General features: G+C 37.8%; 1 protein-coding gene across 1 annotated transcript in view; it reads right to left on the bottom strand.

Annotated features, from left to right (window-relative positions):
• Positions 1–3,079: 3,079 nt before the first annotated feature.
• Positions 3,080–24,310, bottom strand: part of sntg1 (syntrophin, gamma 1) — a 31,075-nt gene continuing 9,844 nt past the window's right edge. The window contains exons 3-19 of the mRNA XM_034137229.1: positions 23,851–23,900; positions 21,929–22,063; positions 20,496–20,552; positions 20,244–20,301; positions 20,114–20,157; positions 19,669–19,710; positions 19,292–19,394; positions 18,574–18,656; positions 18,195–18,325; positions 16,437–16,566; positions 12,550–12,588; positions 10,052–10,168; positions 8,901–8,972; positions 7,693–7,845; positions 7,412–7,504; positions 5,099–5,209; positions 3,080–4,955 (exon numbers count right to left, since the gene is read on the bottom strand). Of these exons, the coding sequence (XP_033993120.1) occupies positions 4,773–4,955; positions 5,099–5,209; positions 7,412–7,504; positions 7,693–7,845; positions 8,901–8,972; positions 10,052–10,168; positions 12,550–12,588; positions 16,437–16,566; positions 18,195–18,325; positions 18,574–18,656; positions 19,292–19,394; positions 19,669–19,710; positions 20,114–20,157; positions 20,244–20,301; positions 20,496–20,552; positions 21,929–22,063; positions 23,851–23,877 (1,578 nt within the window). The 5' untranslated portion in view covers positions 23,878–23,900 and the 3' untranslated portion in view covers positions 3,080–4,772. The remainder of the gene's footprint in view (positions 4,956–5,098; positions 5,210–7,411; positions 7,505–7,692; positions 7,846–8,900; positions 8,973–10,051; positions 10,169–12,549; positions 12,589–16,436; positions 16,567–18,194; positions 18,326–18,573; positions 18,657–19,291; positions 19,395–19,668; positions 19,711–20,113; positions 20,158–20,243; positions 20,302–20,495; positions 20,553–21,928; positions 22,064–23,850; positions 23,901–24,310) is intronic.

Consider the following 24,310-nt stretch of genomic DNA (forward strand, 5'->3'; position numbering starts at 1 on the left):
TTACGCCTCTTCTAATCATTGCACTGCTCTTTTTGTGTCTTGTTGGAATAAGATGTTTACTTCCCCAAACGTGTTGATGTGGTCAAGGAATGAGTCATTCTTGCAAGCTGACAGGAAACACAAACAGTAGTGCAAGTGCAAATCTGACATCCTTGGCAAGCTTGTGATCACCTTCTTTGTCACTGCTGATTTGAACTGTTAACATAGAGTTTCCATCTTGCATCACATTATGGCTTTTCTGAAAAAATATTAAACAAGTTAACAGGCCTAATATGCAAATAACACCCAAGGCATTACATTTATAGTACACTCTCCTGCGTTTGACAGAGGAAAACAAAGATGTAACATAAGCGCAAGATGCACGTTTGTTTGTTTGCTTTTGGCCTTTTGGGTATGGGAGGAGAGAGACGGCACAAAATGTGAGGACGTTGCTGTAAGGGCTCAGCCTTGGTAAAAGGGGTTCCTACTCAGGAGATCTACCTAGACACAACAACAAGATTTAAATGAAATAAAATCTGCCGATCCCACTATTCCCCATAAGGAAATGCCAAATATATTTTGTAAGATGATGGCTTCCTACTAAGAAGATTCCATTTTATTGATATAATATAATTAGTGAAACTTAATATTTAACTAAATTAATAGAAGAAAAATAGTATGATGATGACAATGATTATTTATAAAACGGGCCTATAAAACCAGAACAAATGCAGGCAACAAAACCAAGTGATATAAGGCTTTGCACATCACACCACAGACTTCCTCTCTTCAAACCAACAATAGGCAATTTTACTTTATAGATGGCAGTCCACAATGACACTAAGAAGTATGTGCACACAACTGATTATCATAACAACCAGGACAAAACTATAGAGGACAATAACACAAACAAAAATTGACAAAGAGAAATAGTAGGACCCCACAGCGGGTGCAACAAGCGATATAAAGCCACATCAATTAAGTTACATGACACTTATAGAGTAAACAGCTGCATAAAACATCAGCAGAGCAGACAGGGCAGACATTTATCAACATTTTAACAATGCATACTCGACAGCCAAAGCAGGGCACAAACACACCAAGCAAAAGAGAGATGCACAGTTATTACACAAGGCACACATAACCATACAGTACACAACGCTCCATTGTCAACCGATGGTGAGAGGTAAGCATAGACTGTAATGACTGTAATACACGAGGTAAGTGCAAACACTAAAGTTAATAGTATTCTGAAGACATTTTGAGAAACTTGGACCTTAAGTGTTCGTATTCTCTTCCACTTTATACTTCCACTCCACTGCATCTCAGGGGTAAATATTGTTGTATTTACTCCACTTCCTTTATCCGACAGCTTTAGGTTTATTCAATTGTTTTCATTTGTAATTGTACCTAAGTAACATTTTCAATGCAGGACTTTTACTTACTACTCTTACTAACAGAGTATTCCTACTGTGTGGTTAATATGCCTTCTATTTTTACTGAAGTAACATTTTTGAAGACGTCTTCTACCACTGTGCCTATGTGTGTTGGGTCCTCCTCTGGAGCAAGTTACATAGGTGGCGCTGTTACAGGCCGCTAGGGTAAGTTATGCATTTTTATTATTTAAAATAGAATAAAAGGTGGCTAACAGCTCTGTGAAAACTTAACCAGAGTGGACCTGGCAGTCTTGAGAACAGAAGAGAACCCTTCCTCTTGATTTAGCTCCCCCATACTTGATGCCCTAGCACCGGCTATGGTTGCATGCATCACAACGTGTGTGTTTATTTTACTCACCTGTCTGTAGTTCTTATTATACATCCATGGTAGCCTCATGCACCTGAAACTCCTGCACAACTTCTCTGCTCGTCCTTTCTCGATGCTGAATATAACCTGTCCATTCAGCCTCTCTGTCAAGCAGCAGAAGGTCCACACACACACACACACCTAACTGAATGTTAAAGTTATTGAGTGAATTTAGAAATCACTCCTGGAGGATTGGTTTATTGCCATTAGCATTTAGCAATTAGCCAGATAAAAACGTGCACCTGTTGGGGACGCAACAAGGGTGTGTTTGATTTAGGTTATTTATCGTGCTCTCAGGGTGGTGTATTAAACCAGAAAGTGTGGATGCCAACTTTTTTCTTAAACTGTGCCAAGCTGCAATCTCACTAACGTTCACCAATATTTAGTATATATTAGCATTGCTTTGTTGAATGCTAATCCCAAACACTGCTAGGCCCGGCCCAGGTGTGACCACGCCCCCCAGACCCCCTGACACTCGGCCTGTGAGCATGCACGTTCACTCTATAGGCTATACTTATACAGCCTATGCTTTCAACATGTATATTTGTAAGTGTCAGTTCTACCACCATCAGCAGGCAGACATGTGAGCAGACAGACAGGTAAACAGCTTTTGGGTTCATCTCCTCACTTTTGTTTTATTCTCAATAGGCTATGTGTATTGCAAAGTTAAATAATTGATAAAATACTTTAGAGAAAGTTAAAAGTACACACAAAAAAGCAACTATTGGCAATGTTGCAGTAACTAAAGTAATGTAATTAGTTAGCCTACCTTCATCCCTGCTGCTGAGAGTTAAGTACAATTGACTGTGCTATTTTGAAAACACCTTTTTGCTATAATTATGGACAAACATTGTCATGTATCTAAATATTTTAATCTCTCTTTTTAAAGTACGTCAACAGCAAGTACAAAAATGCGCAACTGAATTGACTTTATTATTTATGGTATCTCAAAATGCCACAGTCAAGTATAGTCAAGGATAATTTAATTGGGAAATGTGCTTGACTTGCTGAGATTTTTAAGCAGTCTCATGTCTGAAAGTGGTATCAATCTTTTTAACTGAGTGTGAAAGTGAATAAGTCTATTTCAACATCAATGTCAGCCTGTTAAGTGTATTCAAGTGTATTTTATGCCTTATTACTTAAAATAACATTAGTCAAATATAACAATAATTTAGGTACATATATTACATCGCACACTTTTGAATACAATACAAATACATGTTTTGTGACATGTGTACATGAACATGTTAAATTGGTGGAATATCCATACATGAAAAATAAAACCCGCCACATGTGATCCATGTTATAAAAGTTCTCATTTATTAATTTATTATACAGCATATTTGTTAATAAAACATCTGCAAAAAATTAAATAAACCTCCCTCTCTAGATACTGTGTAACAAGGGTATACAACCGAGATGATTTTAAAGCACAAAAGCATCTCTCAAACTTTCTTTGCATAGACTGCACCACCATTTCTCTCCCTCAGACACTCCTGTCAGCTTAACAAGCCCGCACAGCACGGAGCACTTTACTGACCCCATTTAATTCCCTAGAGTTTACTTACCCATGGGCCTCTTCTGTTTGGAGTCTACTCTGTAAAATGGAAGGCAAGTGCATGACTAATTGCGCTAATTGACCTGAACTCTTTTTGAATATGATATTTTAGTTGTCACCTGACTGCATTTTTAAACTGTTTAATACAGGTCGAGAAGTTTAAAGGGCCATCGAAAAACCTTTGGAGGCCTTGACGCTACATATTTTCCTTTAAAATGAAAAGTTATCATATTTACAAGCTCAACGCTTTTTGATAGACTATTCCAAAAATACATGATAGCTGATTTTCATTCTTCTGAATTGGTCCATCGAGAAGATTATGATGAGAGCCCGAGGTTATGAAGCATCTATCTGGTCGTCTCTGGTGCTCATCAAATTAACAAATGCCATAATCCGTACAAGTAATCCCTCAAGTAGTCGCCATAATTCATAAATCTTTGAGTTCATTTGAATGTCAGTGTTTATTAACATAATCACGTTTTGGGAGAAAATGCTTTAAACATTTTGGAAGGTGTTTTCTAATCATGTTTAAAGGTTGTGAGATTTAGTACAGTGGTTGGTGATTAACAAAGCATCACTCTTTCACAAAAAATACACCTTCATACAGCCTTTCTATCCACTCATTCAGGAAATAGATATATTCTGACCTCAACCTGTTGCTATGCGTCATAAACTTTGAAAAATAAATGAGGTTACTCAGCATATTCGTAAATAAATACATCAAAAGCGTTCATTTAATCCAACCAAAGCTGCCTGCAAACTTCTATGTAATTAAGTTTAGTCAAAATCCAGATTCAGAATCAGTTCTATGTTGTCATTTAGCTTTTATGTTGGAATTGAAAATGTAATTCAATTTGACTGCTAATTAATATATGAATGAATGGTAAAGTTTTAACTTCAAGTAAGCATAAAGAAATGGAAATATAGAAAGCATCATCATATCACATCATCATATCCGATGCCCAAACCAATCCTCAGAGAAGGTCAAGTGATTAACTGTCTGTGACAAACTGACTGATTCATTAACAACTGATTTGTATTTACTCTTCAAATCTTGATTAAAATGACATAGAAAGGCTTGGGAAAAGAACTACATTTTTCTTTGTGATGTGTTTGTCATACAGGATGTCTGAGGATCAAGAGAAGGTAAAAAATACTTTAAAACATTTTATAATTGCACATGTTGTGTCCACACAGTCTTTTTGTGAAGTAGAGGTTCGTAGGTCCACAATTAGTCCAGAAATCTGACACTTCTTCCATGTATCAAGTATATCACTCTCAAAGAGGTCTTTTATTCAACCGCTGTATACAGTTGTCCACCATAATGTCTTTATTTGAACGTTTTTTAATTCTCCTGTCCACCATTTTAGGCCACAGTCACGACTCAAGTGCAGCATCTTTTTCAGAGAGGGTCCTGGGAGAGTAGCCCCTGTCAGGTGGCGTATTTGAGTTTAGGGGTCTGTGAATTACAGGAGATACTGGACAGAGAAGGAAACCCAGTGGTAGTCGCATTGCCTTGGCTCTCCACAAACATCGGGTCCAGGCAGGCGACTTTGGCAGCAAAAAAAGCGTGAATACAATGAAGCACGGCGAAGAGGTTTGAAAACTCCAGCTCCTTTTAAGAGAAAGAAAAAAATAATCAATACTCAAGTCATATGTAAGTAATTCATTTTCCTATACAGTAGCATGGTTGATTTGAAAGCCTTGTTGAATGACCTTTTCACTGAAATGCAGAAGTGATATGTCAAAGTGAATTACCTTTGCTTCAATAGATTTGGAGTCTTGATTTTGGAATAAAAACTTGATCTTGCTTTTTCCATCGTCAGATGATCCTTTTAGTTGGGAGAACTTGTATCTCCACAGAACTGCCTTAAAGGAGAAATTACAAAATGTAAAAATGGGTCTAAACAACTAAATCACAACCATACATCTTGATTTACTGAACTCATTATTCTGTCACTATTTCATGAATAAATAACATAAAAAATCCACATGGACTCAGGGAGAAATGGGGCACGTCAACAGATAAGCCAGATAGAAGCTTGTTATTTTTATGCCATTGGGAAATTTAACAAGACACAGCTATTTTACCTGAAATAGCCTCAGTGATTCAATTAGGGTTGGACTGAATAAACAAAAGCTGCACAGTGAGCCAGACGACATCAGGATGACTTTCAGGTAGACAGCTGGCTATGCTTTCACATGAATATGTATTCATGCCACCGTAATAATGACTGTGACACCAATCTGATTAATTGGCAATGACATAATGAATGTTAAAACATAACACACAAGAAGTGTCACTGGGATATTTGGCAAAGAGTAAAGTCAGAGAACGTTCATGAAATAATACCAGTCTGGCAGGGAGTGTCACCTCTCCTCTAATAAAATCTCATATGACTGTGACAGAGGTGACAATGTCTCAATATCTCTCCTGTCAATCAAAACCACCTATTGTAAAACTATATCTGTATTGTGGTCTTCATGAAAAACTCTGTGTTCATTCAGTTTCTTCTTAAGGTTAAATCATCATGAGAATATGTCAACCACAATGTGTTATTTTGGTTAAAGTAGGTTTAATAATGCTTTATCTATACCTTATATTTCTACTCTATTTTACTTGTATGTGATGGCTGTAGATACTTTACAGATTAGGATTTCACCTAAAGAAAAACAATTATAATACAAAACCTGTTGATGTATCGCTGTAGATTACATTACCCAAGAGAATAAATTAATTAGGATCATTTAGCTTCACTTCGACCAGCTGCAACACTAAACTAAGTCTTAAACTTTAATGGAGCAGTAAAGAAATCCAATATAATAATATATAATACCATAACACTGACAGTGCCCACCCTCCTGTATAATGAGGGTTTTTATGCTGTAATATCTCTTTATTTGTTCTACGTATTTGGTTTATTTCTATTAGGTTGATATTGGATGTTTTTTCTTTTGCTTGGTTTGGTTTAGTTACGTCAGCATTATAGGACCAGCATGCACCTGGCAGTGCCTTTGGGATTTTGTTTTACAAGAATATGAGAGGCAGCGAGGATATGTTGTTCTTTGTTTACTTATAAAGCACAAATTGTTCCCAAACATCTGAATGACAAACAGATGTGTTCCCTTCAATACTGTTGTGAATATGTTGCACTAAAGTAATAGTGACATTTACAGCTTGGGAGGATTTGTATTCTCTGAATCACTCATGGGCTATCATATACTAAAGAACACAACAAATATTCTCCAACATACAAGCTTGAATATTTTTTATAATCTTTATAATAATAGCATTGCAGGTGCAAAATCAGCATTGCTGTATTAATGCTTTTAAATATTATAAATATATGAAAAATACGTCTTGGGACTGTCATCCTTGTGTCATATGTTCCAATACTTTTTTTTTTTTTTTTTTTTAAATGCTTTACAAAACAAACTAGAGTTATGGTGGAAAATATCACTCTGGGTCCAGAGCCAGCAGATTACAGCTCAACTTGTCAAACAGAGTAAAACTGTTTTTCGATTGAAACTAATTCTCACAAGCTTTTTGAAATTTGCCAATAGCAGCTTTTAATTACAAAGTAATCCTACTCAGTGTTCTGTATTGTCTGCAATTTCAGTTTACATATGGATTGTTTTTAGCTTTTTTCTCTCTCTAAACAATATGCTGGCAACATTTTTCACTATCCATGGGGAACATTGTTGCTCCACATTGCAGGAAACAGGGCCAAAATCTTAGAGAACAATATGGCAGTGCTTGTGTCCTGCCACATAATGTGCACCAGTGGAGTCTGCATGGCTCTCAGACTTGGGTAAAGGCCAAAATGAACTGCCGGAAGGAGTGTGAGATTTGAGCTGGGGGAAGGGAAACAGCCGTCAAAATAAATGTGCTCATACTCCCAAAATGCACACAGAGCAGAATAAGCAAGTAGCACTAAGAAAAAATAAAAAGGGAGGCTGAGGCATCATGATTAGATTCATCACACTGTGTACAATGCAGTTGTTGGAAATCTCCCCCTGAAAGGATCCCTCATTTTTTGTATTGATGATTCAATACTGTCTCACACTCACCTTTGAAGCTGCATCAAAGCACACAAAGCCCATGCCGAAGTCAACTGTGAGTCCCATAAGGTGGCTATCCATGATACAGGCATACGTCTTACACTACAGAAAAAGGAGAACAAGATGTTACCAACAAGAGCTTCACAAGGACACAAAAGCCTATTTTCTTTCCTGCAGGAAATGTCATATGAGCTTTATCAATCTGTGCACTAAAACGACTGAGCTGGAACCGTGAGCTAGATTAAAATCATCACAATTCCCTGCACGTTGCCTACTGTTCAGGTGCGGACCTGTATCCTCTCCACCTCCAGGAAAGTGGCCATCTGAAAAGCCTTTTCCCAGGTCAGCAGCTCGCACTCCAGTTCCCCGCTGAAGAACAAGTCCTCTCCGGTCTCCGTCTGGACGCTGAAGCAGTGCTTCCTCTTGTCCAGAAGTTCGTTATCCTAAGATAAGACAAGTAAGGCTGCCATGCTGATCAGGTACAGATGGGCAGAGTGACGTGAAGCAGCGCAGGATCCTGAAGCTAATCGCAGGTTTATTCACTCTGAGGGCAGAGTAAAGACTGTGTACTGCAGCTTTAAGAGTACTTGAATTATGTTCTTCCACACTTACGTGCATGTAATGAATATTACAGCTGAACAACAGGATGTTTTTCCCTAATATATTTTTTGATACCTTTATGTTCCCAAATGGCACAGTGTAAGGAGTAGGTCGACTCACATCTAATTTAATGTGCGAATCTATAAGAATCACATTTGCCACCATGAGTTTGGACAAAATGAAATGCAGCTAAATTCTCACAATCAAATTGAAAGTGACCTCGAACATGCAGAGTGAACAAAACAATCTGAATCTTAAAGGAGACCTATCATGCTATATTTGAATAATATATTGTAGGGCCATACCTATATAAGGTATATTTATACGTTTTCTTTTAAATACCAAACAGATCATGCATTTTAGCCATGCCTCATTTTGCTCTATTTTGCTCTCCTCCACCCCTGTCTTTGCATGCGCTGCAGCTGACCACACCCCCCTGCAAAGGAGGGGGCCGAGTTACGAGCGTCATTTTACCATGCTGTTACCATGCCACGGCAACCTCTCATTCCCCTGATTGGTGGAGAGTTGGCCATATAGGCGGAGCTCCTCGTCACTGACGTCAGACTATTTTCAAATCTGGATCAGTTTTTATCAGATCCGTTGCAGCCCCGTTTTTAGAGATTTTGGGTATGGAGGAAAAGAGAGAGGGTTGTGTTTTCTGACACTTGGTGAGTTCCCTGACACACCGGGGGACACATATTCAACAATATATAAAAGACGTACAAAGGTGCATTTTGCATGATAGGTCCCCTTTAAGTGTTTCATTGTGATCGAAGTAGAACAAATCAATCAGCGAGTTATATAAGTATATACATTTTCTGCTTTATATTCTCTCAATATATCCAATGCAATAAGAGTTGCTTCTCCTAATGTTCAAGAAATGAAATGGCTGCTTTACCTTTAAAATCTTTGAAATTATCTCATACACAGTGAAGCTTTTCTCGGCTCTGGTCCAGTCCCATGTAGTCACCTGAAAAATATCACATACATTTTATGATTGATTTAAAGAATGGCTTGATTACAGAGAAAGAAAACAGACAACTTGTCAACATCTCAATTGAACAGATCACAATGATAATACTGGCTGATATTTCCACTTTTTACCACAACTACAATTTAAAAAAACAAATATTTAGCAACAATGGTTCTTCGATTTCACACAGAAATAACACTGTGATTCCTGCTTACTACAGGAGCCAATTTAGCTTTGCTTTAATGTTTGTTTTTCTAAACAGAAGATTTACTTTTACAGGAAAAAAGATATAACCACTAACACAAGATTGTCTGGAATTGCTGTAGTGTAAATGTACCCAAAACAAATAAAAACCCAGACGAGGCGCTATCGTTGCTCTGAAATATGATAGCATTTTGGCTCCTGCACAGGGTAGAGAGAGCAGAAAAGAGTCTCTAAAAGTAAAACTGCTACATGATTTTGCACAGTTGACTGATCTGAAAACATGTCAACGCACAACAGCATTGTGCATTGACATGTTCACAAATGACTTGGTAGGGTTGCTTAGCTGTGATTGGACAACCACTGTTCAGGGGATGGGCTTAGCCTTAGGTCATGATTGATGAATGGTTGTGAAATTTGAGGGAAATATGTTCAAATTGTAGGTAACTAACACGTCTTCAGTCATAAAGAAGATCGTCACTTCGTCTGCACAAGCAGGCTATGATATTCCTCCATCCACTCACATTAGCATATCCCATTTATATCTGCACATTCAAGTCGAGCAGGCGATTCCAGTTTTCTATCAATCTTTTCCCATCTCCACTATACCATTGACAGCTTATCCCTCTTGTCATAATCACTTAAGTAGCTGGCAGAATGTAAACAGATTTAATGATCATCATCAATCAAGAGGGAGATCAATGTAGCACAAAGGATTATGAGCGAGCTGCTTTCTCCTTTTATTCCTAACAGGAAAGCATTTTCTCTCTCAACAATACATTAACATGAAATGAAAAATGTCCCGTGGAGTTGAGCGACACTCAATTCAAACACAGAAGTTTGACAAAACAAATACAGATTAAGTGAACACTCACAGGAGGGGCAGAAAACTTGAAGAGTGAGGAACCTCTGAGAGCGAGGAACTTGGGCGAATACATTCGGTCCTGAACGGAGTCCTGCTCCTTCTCCTCAACCCAGCCCATGTAGATAATCTGTCAAACAGGAAATAAAAAGACGAGATCATGAGGGATAATGAATGTTATAACTGAGATCATAAGCAAAAGTACAACATGTTTTCATTTGCTTAGATACTGTTGTCTTTGCCTGTGTGTAATTATATGTGTTCTTTTAATGCCATCAACCTACAAGGGACTGCAGATGAAAATGAGCCTATTTGACTAAATCTGGCACATACTTTTTATAAAGTGGACTCATGGTAATCAATGTGTTCCTTAATTAAATGCATATGAACATATAACGATGTGTTAACACTTCTCTAAAATCAAAAGGAATAATTGTTTAAAAGCCTTGAAAACCCATTTTATTAATCCGTTCTCAATCGTGGTCCTACATTATAGGGCTGCTCAATTAATTGTATTTTAATCACAATTTTCCAATCACGATTTTGGCTTGCAACGATTATGAAAACAACATAATCGAAATAAAACAATTATTTATTTATTTTAATTTAAAAAAAGAAATTAGTTTTTTTTAAATAAAATTTTTTGTATTGGTTTTTCAGTTGAATTATACTTAAAGTTCAGGGTAATCAACTGTTAAAAACATACTGTTCACATTTTTTTTCTCCAATAAACTGATGTTTTCAAAGTAAATGGATAATCGTTTTTAATAATCGTGATATCAATTATTGACCCAAATAATCGAGATTATGATTTTTGCCATAATCGAGCAGCCCTACTACATTACACACATTTTCTGTCACAGTGTTTGTAAGAAGTGCCCAGATCTATTCTTAAAGTATCGATACTGCTGATACAAAGCTCTGTTTTTAGCGTCAATAATTAGATACAGTAAATAGGATCATTCCCAATTTAAATGCATGGTCTTGCTTTGGATCAAGTTTTGGACTTTTCTTAGTGGATGCTGAAGAATCTCTGCTGTTGTTTTGTGCACGTATGCAGCAATCACAACATTAGTTCAAAGGATTCACACAATACACATTTGTGATTTAATGTTGTAAACGATGTGTTGTTGTGAATGCTTTTAAATTGTAAAAATCACACACATAGTTTGGATTATTTCACACAGGATTTCTACATGTTTCTGTGTGATGCTCAATTGGATCAAATTATTAAATATACAACAGTATATCAAATATTTAACAGTAATTGTATCTAAATGTGTTGGGTTGTTTTTTGACATAGCAAGGATCAAATCATAGAGTTTGCTGCATTCAACTATTCATAAATAATAACTTGGACTGTTGCTAATTTAGTTATAATTATTCCACTTGAGTTCTCAGGGGCTTTAGAGATGAACCATGCACATGCATCTATTTTTGGTTTAACAAGTCATGGTACTGCATAACAGGAATAATGTAAAAATCCAATATTATCATTCAGCACTTATGCTCTTCTGATCTGTGTCTCATAATGGTCTGATTCACAGAGGTACTTAAGACATAGTCCAAACTGTATGTACATTACAATTAAAGGGGTCCTATTGTGCTCATTTTCAGGTTCATATTAGTATGTAATGTCTCTACTGTGACATGTGTCCATGCTTTAATGTTCAAAAAGCTCTTTATTTTTCTCATACTGCCTGTGCTGCAGCACCTCTTTTCACCCTCTGTCTGAAGCCAGAGCCCAATCTGCTCTGGTTGCTAGCTGGTTGGCTCTGCTGTGATTAGTCAACTGTTTAGAGATGTCCCGCCCCTTAGCCTATCACGTACAATGTGTTGGAGTGCTAGCCAATAGAAGTGCGAGTGTTACACAGTGGTGTCATTAGGTGGCGTAAGTAAACAAAGGCGTCCAATGGCGTTTCAGGCAGGGGGGAACGTGGGGATTTCAGCCTTTCAGACCATTTACATGCACAACAACCTATAAAACACACTACAGGAAAGATAAAACCCCAAAAGGATAATAGGGCCTTTTTAATTCAGGGTGATTGCAAACTAAGTAGAATGTTTGCTTGCTTTTCTGTTAATGGATGGAAAAACAATCCAGTGAAAGATTTAGGACAAGCAGTCACATCTCATGCCGCTTTATTTATTCAAAGAATTGTCAAATGAATTAATACGTTTTTGTGCGGCAGAAACCAAAGTAAATAAGAAACAAAGAAACCCCACTGTTGCATTAACTCCCCATGATTAAACTGAAAGAAATGAGACTGTGAACGAACAGACTGAAGGTTGTTTTCTGATTATTTCTCAGTGGATGGACTTTAATGATGCAAACATTCTCCTTTTGTTGCAATAGTTAGCAATATTATACCGTGCCCTTTCTGTGATTGAAAGACCTTGTTATAATCACTTGGGATTAATAAGATGGGGCAAAAACCATAGACTGCATATATAATAAAACACATAGAGAAATAAACATCTTAACAAGCAGGAACTCAAAAAACATCTCACCTGCTGGTTAACCGGAAAATTCCGGTTAATCTTCTTCACCTGTTAAATCCAACAAGAACATCAATAACTCATTAAAATCTCTCTTGCAAACACACATTACTGGTAAAAATAAAATAAATATTAAACAGTCCCCGGACCCTTTAGGGACTCACAATCAGGGGCAATGTTTATAAGGAGAAATAAACTGCATCACAGCGTCTGTGCTAACATGTTAACCACATCACTGCAGGAATACTGTGAGAGCTACTTCATTTACTCAATGCATGCAAATTACAAAATGAGATAGAGTCATTTCCACAAGGACCCAAGGCTCTTCCTTTATCCATTTAAGAAAAACATTCTCTCTGTGATAATAAAAGCGGGGGGAAACTACCGAGAGAGCAGTCAGGCTTTAAATTAAAACATTCTGCTCAGATCACAGGTATCACTCGCTCCTAATCCACACCATACTATCAATATCACGCTTTTTCTCACGGCAGGACACCAAATGAAGCTATCCATGCCTGACCACGTCCTTCTATAGAGGCAAGAGTTTCTCACTGATGTTTTGAAATGTAACAGAAGTTTCGTCCCACGGAGGAAACAATTAGTTTTTTCTGTGGAGGAACTGAAACGAAACAGCACGATAATTGTAGAGATGTGAGCCGGGTGATGGTGGGTTTGTTCAAATTCAGCTGTTTGTGGTCGGGACAAGTCACTGTGACCGCACGGTTCAACTACCTCTGACACAAATAAGAAATGGTCCTGTTGTTTAAGTTACAAACAAAACATGCATCTTGTACTCTATAGAAGAACGTTCACATTGTGTGAAGTACCTGAAGTAAAACGAATACTTGCTTTCTAACCCTTACTTTGCTAGTGTTGTACATTATCTCCGGTGCTTGGACTTGACTTTTGTAAAGGGTAAATAAGGGTAAATTGACTCTAACTCCACTACATTAATTTGATGGCTAAAGTTATTGTAGCACAGATGCATCTCCTTATACAATATAAAGGAAACATCCTTCTCAATCCACTGCAGAAAACGTTGCTATGTTATGATATCTGCTACTTGCATTGGGACTAATATTAATTCTTTAAGGAATACTAAGGACATGTAAAATAATGCAAGACATGAAAAATGTAGTAAAAATAAATACATTTCAAAGGATATACGAGATGATATAAAAGCATGTTCCTAACACCACAGTTCTTTCATAGTATTTTGTAACATGTATGCCCCTTTCTGTCGAGTTATTGCATAAATGTTTTATTTCATTTGACTAATATAAGTCATATTTGGCATAACATTTGGCACAACAATTTCTTATCTTATCAGATATTTCAAGTTAACGTGCAGATGTAACATTTGTAGAGAGCAAAGAACTCCATCCTCCATCACCACTCAGAAAACTGGAGGCATTTTAATGACAAACAGTTAAATATTTCTATTACAAAACAGCTCATTTCAATTTTATGACAGCTATAAAAGAAAGACTAAAACTGCTGTGGAAGCAAAGGATGACCCTACTATTAATGATGTCCTTGATATTCATGTATTTTTAGGAGTTTGTGTTATTTTTGTCCACTTGTACATCTTATTTGCAAGATTTCCAGTTTAATAAGGAGGGCCCACATTTATTTTCAAGGCCTATCTATGAATATTTAATAGGACTTTGAATTGTTTTGACTTTGTGAAGTCAACCGTTCCAGTCTGTCTATTTATTATATTTTGTGTTTTTAATTGTTAAATATTTATTACGTCTTGGTTTAATGTTTTTTTTTACTGATGCATCTTGTCGTTGCACTATCCTGCAAATGTCCCTGCTGTGGGATTAATAGGGGATTATCTTTTATTTTTTATCTCATCTTGAATCAGGTGCAAATTGATAAAAATGTGCCCTCAAATGCATTCCCTACTTTTACAGGTTATTGTTTTCAAGGTCTTTGAGGGACCCTGGCTGATCCGCAGCATGAAAAATCAATCAATAAAAATCACTTCATTCGTCCCAAAGAGGTTTTGTGCAGCAGTAAAATGAAAACACAAAGCACACAAACACACAAAATATAAACAAACAACATATCATATGACAATTAATGAGATTGAATGTGTGTAAGTGACTCAAAATATGAAATTATAAAGTGTGTTACAATTTGGACTCTGATCTGGGGAATTTAGCTGAAAGCGTATAAAAATGTCCTTTGTCAGACTGAAATGTCTCAACAAATACTGGATGGATTGGCAAAGGACTTTGGACAGACATTTATTATCAGTAGAAGATAAATCCCACTGACTTTGGACATCCCCTGGCTTTTCTTAAAGTATCACCATGATGTTGACACTTTTATTTTGACAATGTTAGTGACATTAATGTCCTCAGGATGAATTGTAATCTCTCTGGCATTTCGTTCACTCTGCATCATCAGGTCCGATTTATTTGGTCAACCACCAAATATCTGCAGAACCAATTACATTCTCATCAGCCTCAGTATGTTTTCAGTACTCATGAGCAAATGTTAGCATTTACACTGTAAATTAAAATGGTTTACATGACACAATACACGTGCAAAACATCAGCATATTAGTATGTTGACATTTAGCACAGTCTCATAGAGCAGCTAAGCATGACTCTAGACTGTTATTCATGTCTTTAGATTTTGTATATACTAGAAGCACAAATCGCTCAAATAGCTGCAAAACGACAGATAAACTGAGGCGAAATGTGTGCCTATGCAGGGCTGACATTAGCAGGAAAGGCAAAATCTAGAACATTAAATGCAAAGGATGCAGGACAACATTAAATTCAGGTGGCAATAACCAGTACACTTCCATCGAAAAGACCCAAGTAGTTGAACACTAAAATGATAGAAAACAAGGGTAATGATGATTGACATCCCTGATGGTTCAGCCATATCAAAAACTGTTTTTTCCCCCCATCCATCTAGTTTGCTAGTTCACCCTCCATTGTTGAGGTCATCGTGGCAGTGAGCGATCAGTGTTATGTTAACGTCCCTCACTTCGTCCACTCCAATTAACCAAGCCTCCATTATTCCCCAAGACTCTCAAACACACACACACACACACACACACACACACACACACACACACACACACACACACACACACACACACACACACACACACACACACACACACACACACACACACACACACACACACACACACACACACACACACACACACACACACACACACACACACACACACACACACACACACACACACACACACACACACATGATAATTACTAATCCCCATTCATCACTGGTGCTCACTCCATGTTGTGTTCATATCGTGTGGAGAGCCAACACTACTGTCTGGTTACATATTTGTAGATGGTGGCTGAACAAGACCTCTAGAGATTTAACTTGAACTTTGCTACATGGAAACAGACCTAAATATGCTGATTGGTTTGTCAAAGTTAGATTCTTATGAGCCACCACACATGATGGAGCTTGCTAGCTGTATTTGTCACCCTGCTGAGCGTCATCTGGAAACACACTTTATTTATAGAGCTAGAAAAAGATGCTCACAACACGAGAAACAATACAATATTGTTCTTTCTTTTTGTTTGGCTGCCTCATGCAGTAATTATTGTTCAACGTATAATGTTGAATTATAGATAATAAGAGCATGGGTTTGGCTGAAGGGAGTTTGTTGGCAGTTATTGTGACCCAAGGCTCTAGGATATAAGTGAGTACTTACTCGAAGTGAAGAAAGACATTAATACGGGTCTACGTTGTGCGGTGACATTTGCAAAGGGACTGTTAGACGATCCACAAATTGAAAAGGCTTTTGCATTAACTCCCAACCCAACACCTTATTGGTTTACACAGGGGACAGCGAGAGGCGGCAGAGCTAACAAGTGTTATTATTTCATACTCACATTGTGCTTGGTGAGATTGGAAATGTTGCTTGCTATTGCCTGAAGCCAGTCCAAGCAGTCTTCGGCAGTTTGGAACTGAACAACTCCACTGCAAACTCCATCCACAGCTACGACCTGGAAAGCATTTTTCCTGAGAGAATTGAGAGAAAAACAAAATGATTACGGGGTGATTTGGTATTTTTGAGCTCAATAACCACCAACAACATACCAAATGTATCAATTTCTTATTCTTTTTCGATGTTCAGGGAAGCCATTAGATTATTTTTGTGTCAGCAGGGGATGAAAAGCAACTTGCAAAGACCAGAAGCTACCTTGCATTATGTATTTCCTCAACTTTGCTTTATTCTTCGGGTGGTCAAAGTTATTTTTTCATTCCATTTCCTCCCAGCATGTAACATTTTTGGGCAGTCTCTTTGAAAATTCTAACATCTCAGTAAGAAAGAAGCATTTCCCAAAATGCTGAAACTATTCCTTTGAACCTGCAATAGCCATTGACCATGTATAAGAATTGGATTTATGGACGTCACCCATTGTGTCTGCTTTGAAACCTTGAGTTTGGAGTTTTTACCCTCACCATGTCTGTCTTTTGACGTGATTGGGTGGAGCACCGTACAAAAGAACACTGAACAAGGACACCAAACATTACAATCAACTTTCATTTAGCGACCAGTTAATCATAGAAGCTACACAGCATACCCTGACTTATCGTCTGTATTCTTCTAAATGAGATCGTTATTTACTAAATTAACATTAGGCTGTATTTCAGACGATTTGAATACAGCAATTGGTGCCATAAACTTGTCAGGATAATGTTTACTAAGATGATAAAACAAGTAAGAAGTAGGCTAATTTTCTCATACTCTATTAAACAATCTGACTTATTTTGGCAACCAGTGGAGTCTCCCCCTGCTGGCCGTCAGAAAATAATCCTGAGGGAAATATCGGGCATTTTAGTATCTTAATGCCCCACTTACTTTGCAAGCTTATTGCTATAACTGTTAAGGCCCACGGCTTGGTGCTAAGTGTAAAGGTTTTCCGAAAGCTTTCTATTGCCTTTTGCTGCCTGATGTTGCAGAAAACAACATTATCAGAGCAGTGGGAGTGAACCAAAATAGTAATGTTGTGGACAGCTAAACAATGCCTTGAAACTAGTGATAAAGTGGAGATGCAATTCTTCAAAACACAAACACATAAGAAATGATTGGGCAAACAAAATGTTTCGTCTGACCTGGTTTAATTCTGATGTAATAAAATGAAGTGAAGTTGATCTTCATTCTGTCATGAAATGAAACTGAACCCATTGCCCACCACAATGCTAATCAATCTAAAAGCTTATGGTATCCTTTAGCAATTTTCAGTTAATGGGCTAAAACATGCCAAACCACAAGTGGTCCATTAAGAGTCAATCCACAAGATTACTGTTTCTATCATCCACAGTGTGGCAAAATGAAAATGTATCTAATATTTTCTTTACTGTCAGCGTAATGTCTTTTCCTTTAAGCATCCATTATTCAGTAGATATGTCTTACCGCAGAACTATTTTGCCTATTTAATTGTGTCTAAAGGGATACACTAAGTAGGAGAACTGAATATATTTGTTCAGATGAAGGATGACAAGCTGCTCCATTTATTAAAAAAACCTTTAAGCATTTTACAAAAGATCTCGGCACTAATTCCTGCAGAGCCTTACAGCGAGACACCAGCTCTGCAAGTGAGAACAGGCACCAATGACCCTTCAACATGCAACCAGCAGCTCACCTGCAGACGTCAGAGCCCGGGTTGTACTGAGACAGGTGTGAGTGCAGCAGGGGGATGAGGCGCAGGTCCACCCATCTCTTCTCCCAGCGGAGTCCGGGGGACGTGGGCCAGGACGAGCAGGACAGCGTGTCCTGTAGGAAGTGTGAAACACAATTTGAAAAGGAGCTTTTCAATACATTCAACACATCGAGAGTCCTGCTGCTGTTGTTGCTGCAGGTGCACAGGCAAGGCAGAGCGAGGGAAGCTGAATCACCCTCAAGAGATAAAGATAGAGCCTCAGCGAGCAGTGACAGTTACACGGAAACAACTTTCTGGCACTTCTGCATAGATGGACAGTAATAGAAACAGTCAGTCAAGAGATGGCTAATAGAAAAAGTACCGTGTTGTTAGGATGATAGTTTAAGTGCAGGCCGCTATCGCACAGAGGAGAGGAAGTCCCACTACTCTGGTCGCTGGGGATGCCTGAATGTACAGCAGGGACACACAAACAAACACAAAAGACAAATCGATAAATCAAAGACATCTAGAGTAACACATACATCTATTTCAAGGTTTCCAACTGCAGTGAATCACAGATAACAAAAGTGGGTTGCTTTGTTCTCCTTCAGTGTGGGCTTCTGCTCGGTGCCGATTTGTATTCAGATGACTGGTTGGACGGCCGGTCAACCCGGCCTATATACGCATATGAAAGGATTTTATGAAAGCTTTCATGTCTAAAGGCCGGGGCTGAAGCTTTCCCATGCAAGAGCAATCAATTGCACAACAATGAGCAACGTCAATTCTTTCAGTTTAGTCTTTAGAAATATTTTGCGAAGCTGGAGATGTGTCCATTCCTCTCTTTTCCCCACCCTCTCTTTAGCAGAATGGCATCTTTATTTAGTTGAAACTCCCAATTCTGTAATCGGGAAGCAACTATATTTAACATTTCTTGTTCTCGAAGTGGCTGTTCATCCTCCAGGTTATTGTCACCAGGACAACCAATCCTAGACTGAAATTAATACCAGCTATAAATACTCTTGGTTAATTATTTTTGCACTCCGGTTATGGTGATTATAGGCCTATACTTTAATTAGAGAGTGCATGTAGAGGTTTCTTACATGTGCAATCCTCACACAGGGGTAGTTTGAGAAAGGCAGGAGTCTTCTTAAGGAAAGACACAGTTAGAGTCACTTCTTCCCCAGCATTTCTCAAAACCTGGACCTGCAAGAAAGACAAAAAAAACACAGGGATATTTGTATTGCAGGCTCAGTCATTTGTGAGGTTTTGTGAAGGCTTGCTGTGATGAAAAATGGTGTGCTAACTTCTCACTAAGAATTGAAAGCCAAGATAACAGATCCACACATCTCTTATAGGTTCATTTAATACAAAAACACTTGGCTTTACATGTCAAGAAGATACAAAAGTAAGACGAGATAAGCCGTTGAAAGCGCAGTTGCAGTGGAAGAAAAATATGAGATATGAGATGACAGCTTACCACTTCCTCGTGGCGATAACTTCTAACGTTTATTCCATTTATCTGAAAACAACAATAACAGGGTTACCCTAAATAATACCGCTGGCATTGCATCACTCCAGCGCTAACTTCAAAATGATTAATGAGGCGAACACAATAACTGTTACGGCATATGCGCCGGAAACTGTAAACAAGAGAGTCACATTCACAGTTGCCATTAATACAGAGTGTTGACGGCTGGCTTGTGAGTTTTCGCTCTGCATCAGATGAGCTGAGGGAGATGAGATGTGGGATTTATTTATTTATGTGCAGGAATACATGTAATAAATGAAGGACTTGAGGTGTGACATTTACCTACAGTATAGGCATGCAGTTCTGCGGAGTGGCACATTAATTATTAAAGAGACGGTATGTGTTATTTTGCAGAGTAGGGTGAGATGTGTAAACAAGAGCTTTGGCATTTTACCTGAAGGATGCCGTCACCGATGAAAAGCAGCCCAGAGAGTTCAGCTGGAAATAAAAAATCACCTTGGTGAGAACAAACTAGGGGAAGGAAATGAACGAGGTTGAAAAACCTTCTGTAAAACACAATGTACCTTTTTGTTCTTTTGATATTTTTGAAATCACAACAGGGATTTTATGCTCTGCTCCACCCTAAGGAGATAAGATTAAATTACAAAAAGGGATCACAAACACAGTATGAGTTAAAGACACCCAGAGCAATTTTCAGCAAGTCCCTCATCTAACGTTGTTATTGCAGTTTGACAAGAAAATGATCAATAAGCCTTGTTTAGACTTAATTTAAAGCATTCAGGAGGAGCAGCCCAATCAGCTGGGATCGAAATTACCTTGATGCTCAGGCCAAACCCTCCAATTGTCTGCCTCCTGATCGTTACAGTCCTCTCCTGGAAAAGATTCGGTTAAGAGACCAGAAATCAGTACAGACTGGTTTTATCAGAACTCAATTTCAATCAAAATAAATAAAATGGTGCAAGAGAAAACCAATACAAATATGTGATGCATCCTTATTTGCTTCTGTGAGGTTCATTTAAAAAAAATAACAATGACCAGTAGCTTATTTTCCCAATTATAATTATGCATAAAGTAGGAGGCTTTGATAATCAAATGTTTTCTTTAACTTACAAATAATGATTAGGAGCAGCATTTACATACATTAATTATTAAAGGAGGATACCATTTAAGCGAGGTCGCGTTATTTTCTTTCACCTACTTGGCGAGAATTACATTAGAAGATAGCAGTCTAAGCATTAAATCAGAAACTGGAGCCATCAGCCGGATAGCGTACCTTAGCATAAAGACTGAAAGAGAAGAGGAAATAGCTTGCTTGGCTATGACAAAAAATGAATGAAAATAAATCTGCCTACAAGCACCTCTGAAGCACTAATTAACACGCTTCAGTTTGGGTGCTGACGAAATAATATAATGTGTTAATGAGGACGTTTAGAGGTGCTAGCATCACAATTCTGAAAATACATTAACAAAATATTAAGACCATATTTAAGCTTGGATGTGACTTTTGGCCTGGGTTCTGTCCAATTCTCTTTGGTCTTGCTTCTACTGAACCGTATGGATCTACGGATCTGGGTCAGATATATTTTGTCTCATAGATAGTGTTTTTTTTTTGCATGGTTTTTAAGATGCAACATTTTTTATTGTGTCAGGTATTTTGGGTTTTACTTATTTTCTAGACGTAGTAACTGTCTTTGGCTCTAGTATAAAAATGTTGATTTAACATTGGGGAAATTGATGCCTGACTGCCTTTCAACACTAACAGTATGGTGCAAACAGCATGACTTCAAGGCTGTCTTTTGGAGTGAATTGGTTCTCAGTTTTGAAAAGTCTACACTAACATGTTTTAAGGTTTTATTACCGTAGCATGTCTTTGCACTTTACGTCAATTAGTAATAATGTTTGAGAGGACACTTCATTTACCTTTGAAGATTTACCCAGCAACATGTAACTGAATTAATACTGCTTTCTCCAGAGAGGTAATAGTCTCAGAGAATGTATTCATGTGAAGGCAAGTGAGGCTTGAATATAATACACCATGATCCAGTAGGTTAATCACTATTTAATAGCTACATTGATGTATGAGGAATAGATTAACTGATGTAGATTTGTCATAAAAGCAGTCATTCAGAGTGTCTCTCAGTATCTGTGTGAGGTAACGTTCATGTATTGTACAGCAAATGTAACTCATTTCAATATATAAGCATATGAAGGTACAGTTAGTTATTAAGATAAGGACAATGTTACTTACACTTGAATAAAAAGGCTCTCCCGACACACAGATGACATCTTGTTCTTGAATGGTCAGAATATCTTTGGCCAAGTGTAGTCTTATATTAAACGGCTCCTCATTACCTTCTTGCATCAAATAAATCCCATTCTTTTTCTGGGAAACAAAACAGTGAGAGACATAAAATCATTCATCATCCCTCCACGACTAAATTAACTGGCCATGAAATTAAATGTTGTTCTGAATACTCGCTGCAGGATCAACATGAAATCAGGATACAGGGTTTTGACGATGTTTGTCTGTCTCTTTTTTTTTTTTACTGTGTTCCTTTTGAATGGTAATGCTGGAACAAATAACCATATTCAGCACTGAGTAATAAACACGCATTTAGAGAAAGGAAAAAAACACAAGACAACTTCTGATTTATGTTTCAAATAATGAACAGACCCTCTGAGAAGCAGCTTTTCATGAGTCGTGTGCTTTGTGTACATACACAGAGGAAATGATATCCTCATTTGTTCTACATATAAGGCTGATGGCATATTAAGAACCTTTGAAATTAAGTGGCTGGAACCGAGCTCACCCTCCACATTTGAATTTCCCTTCTTCATACAAGCAAGTGCGAGGAGGACTGTGACTGTTTCCAATGATCCATTTGAATCATGCTAATCCGCATACATTTGCATTCTGCATATGCCTCCTCCTCCCAGGCTAATTGCAATGTCTGTCCTGTCCTTGACTTAAAAAGGTCTAAATGAAAGAAGCCCCTTCACCTGACTGCTAATAGAAATAAGAGACACCAGTGTCAGCATCCCTGTCACCCGGGATACGGCGCTCATCACTTAACAAGAGGAGACGTTTGCACGGTCGCTATTCTTAGACGGAGTATCTCTGCAGGTCAAACTTGAATTAAAGTACGTTCACGGAGCATATTATCTTTCAACCGTAATGAGCAACGTGAAGAAATGAGCCTCGGCCTGCAGCTGCAGCGTGAGAAATGAAATGAGCAGTGAATTAATTCACATTATTTGGAGTACAGTAATGTGTGTGTGAGAGTCATTATGGGAGCAAAATGAGGGCAGCCGTGCCATAACTGTATATTGCTGGGTCAGAAAGGGCTCACGTGATTCAGCGTTGTTTGACCTTTTGTCTCGCTTGTTTAGTACATAATTGACCTTATCTCCGATCCTATTGCATGATAATCTTTTACTCTCCCTTCCAATCATCCTTTCTATTATCATCTTAATTGTGGATCTGCTAGCTTGCACATGATTGTGTATTTCCTATTTCTTTCCGTAGAAAAAAAGTCCTTCGCTTAGGTTATTTCCTTGAATACATCTTTATATAGGGTTTTTCTTATCTTAAGCAATCATCCTTATCACAAACTAAAAAAATACAGCTACCCTGAAACACGAAACAAAACAAACATGGCAGATCATTTTTCATCATGAGAACACAATTGTTCCAAAACAGAGTTTCAGAAGAAGCTCATGGAAACTGATGAGCAGCAACAACATCTTTGTTATTTTGTCATATTTGTTATATACTTTGTCCTTTAACGGCAAGATATCTGGTATATATTTAATCTTTTATTTATTGCCACATTCGTTGTTTCCATGCTGACACTTTGGATTAAATTGTAAACCATGTTTTATCTTTGCATATTCATCATGAAGTGTGAACTTTTCTTCCGAAGACCGATTTACCCGTGTTTTACTTTGATTAAAAATAATTCTCAGCGTTTGTTATGTGATTCGGTTATTTGTGCAGATGTAACAATGTCTGTATTAAAAGTACTCCTTTTAATACAGAAATTGTTACATCTGTGCTCTATCCGCATGCTTTCAGAGATGTTGTCTCAGGCATTTGAAAATGCCAGAGCTGTTTCTATAATCATTGTTCAATTAACTGTCAAAATGTTCCATTGATTGAATGCCACCAACCTCTTCATTTGAAGTCTTGAAATCCATGTGCTACTACGCAGTGAGGGATACTGCAATGGAGAAAAATAAGAGTGCGTTAGACACGGCCAAAGACTCGCTGCAGCAAAAAAGGTACAGCCGATTTCATGTGGCATTATTTATTAGCAGGATGCTTATTTTCATCATCTGCCTTTCTTATACAGAATGTGCAGATGTATGCTTTTTCAAATTGAACTTAACTGTATAGCAATCCCAGGGGGGAAACCGGGGGCCATTAAACTTTAATGAATCATTTATTAGAAAAGGTGAGATCCCAGGTATCCTATTAAATGATTTAATATCCAATCCAGCGCCTCCTGAAATGAACTGTGTGCCATATCTGATGCCTTGTCATAGACATCATAAATCTGGAACACAGTAGGAGACAATAACACAGTAAATCCAACCACAACCTGTCTTATTGCTTTAGAAGAAAACACTG

Source organism: Trematomus bernacchii, unplaced genomic scaffold (genome assembly GCF_902827165.1).
Source record: "Trematomus bernacchii unplaced genomic scaffold, fTreBer1.1, whole genome shotgun sequence".
NCBI classification, from domain to species: domain Eukaryota; kingdom Metazoa; phylum Chordata; class Actinopteri; order Perciformes; family Nototheniidae; genus Trematomus; species Trematomus bernacchii.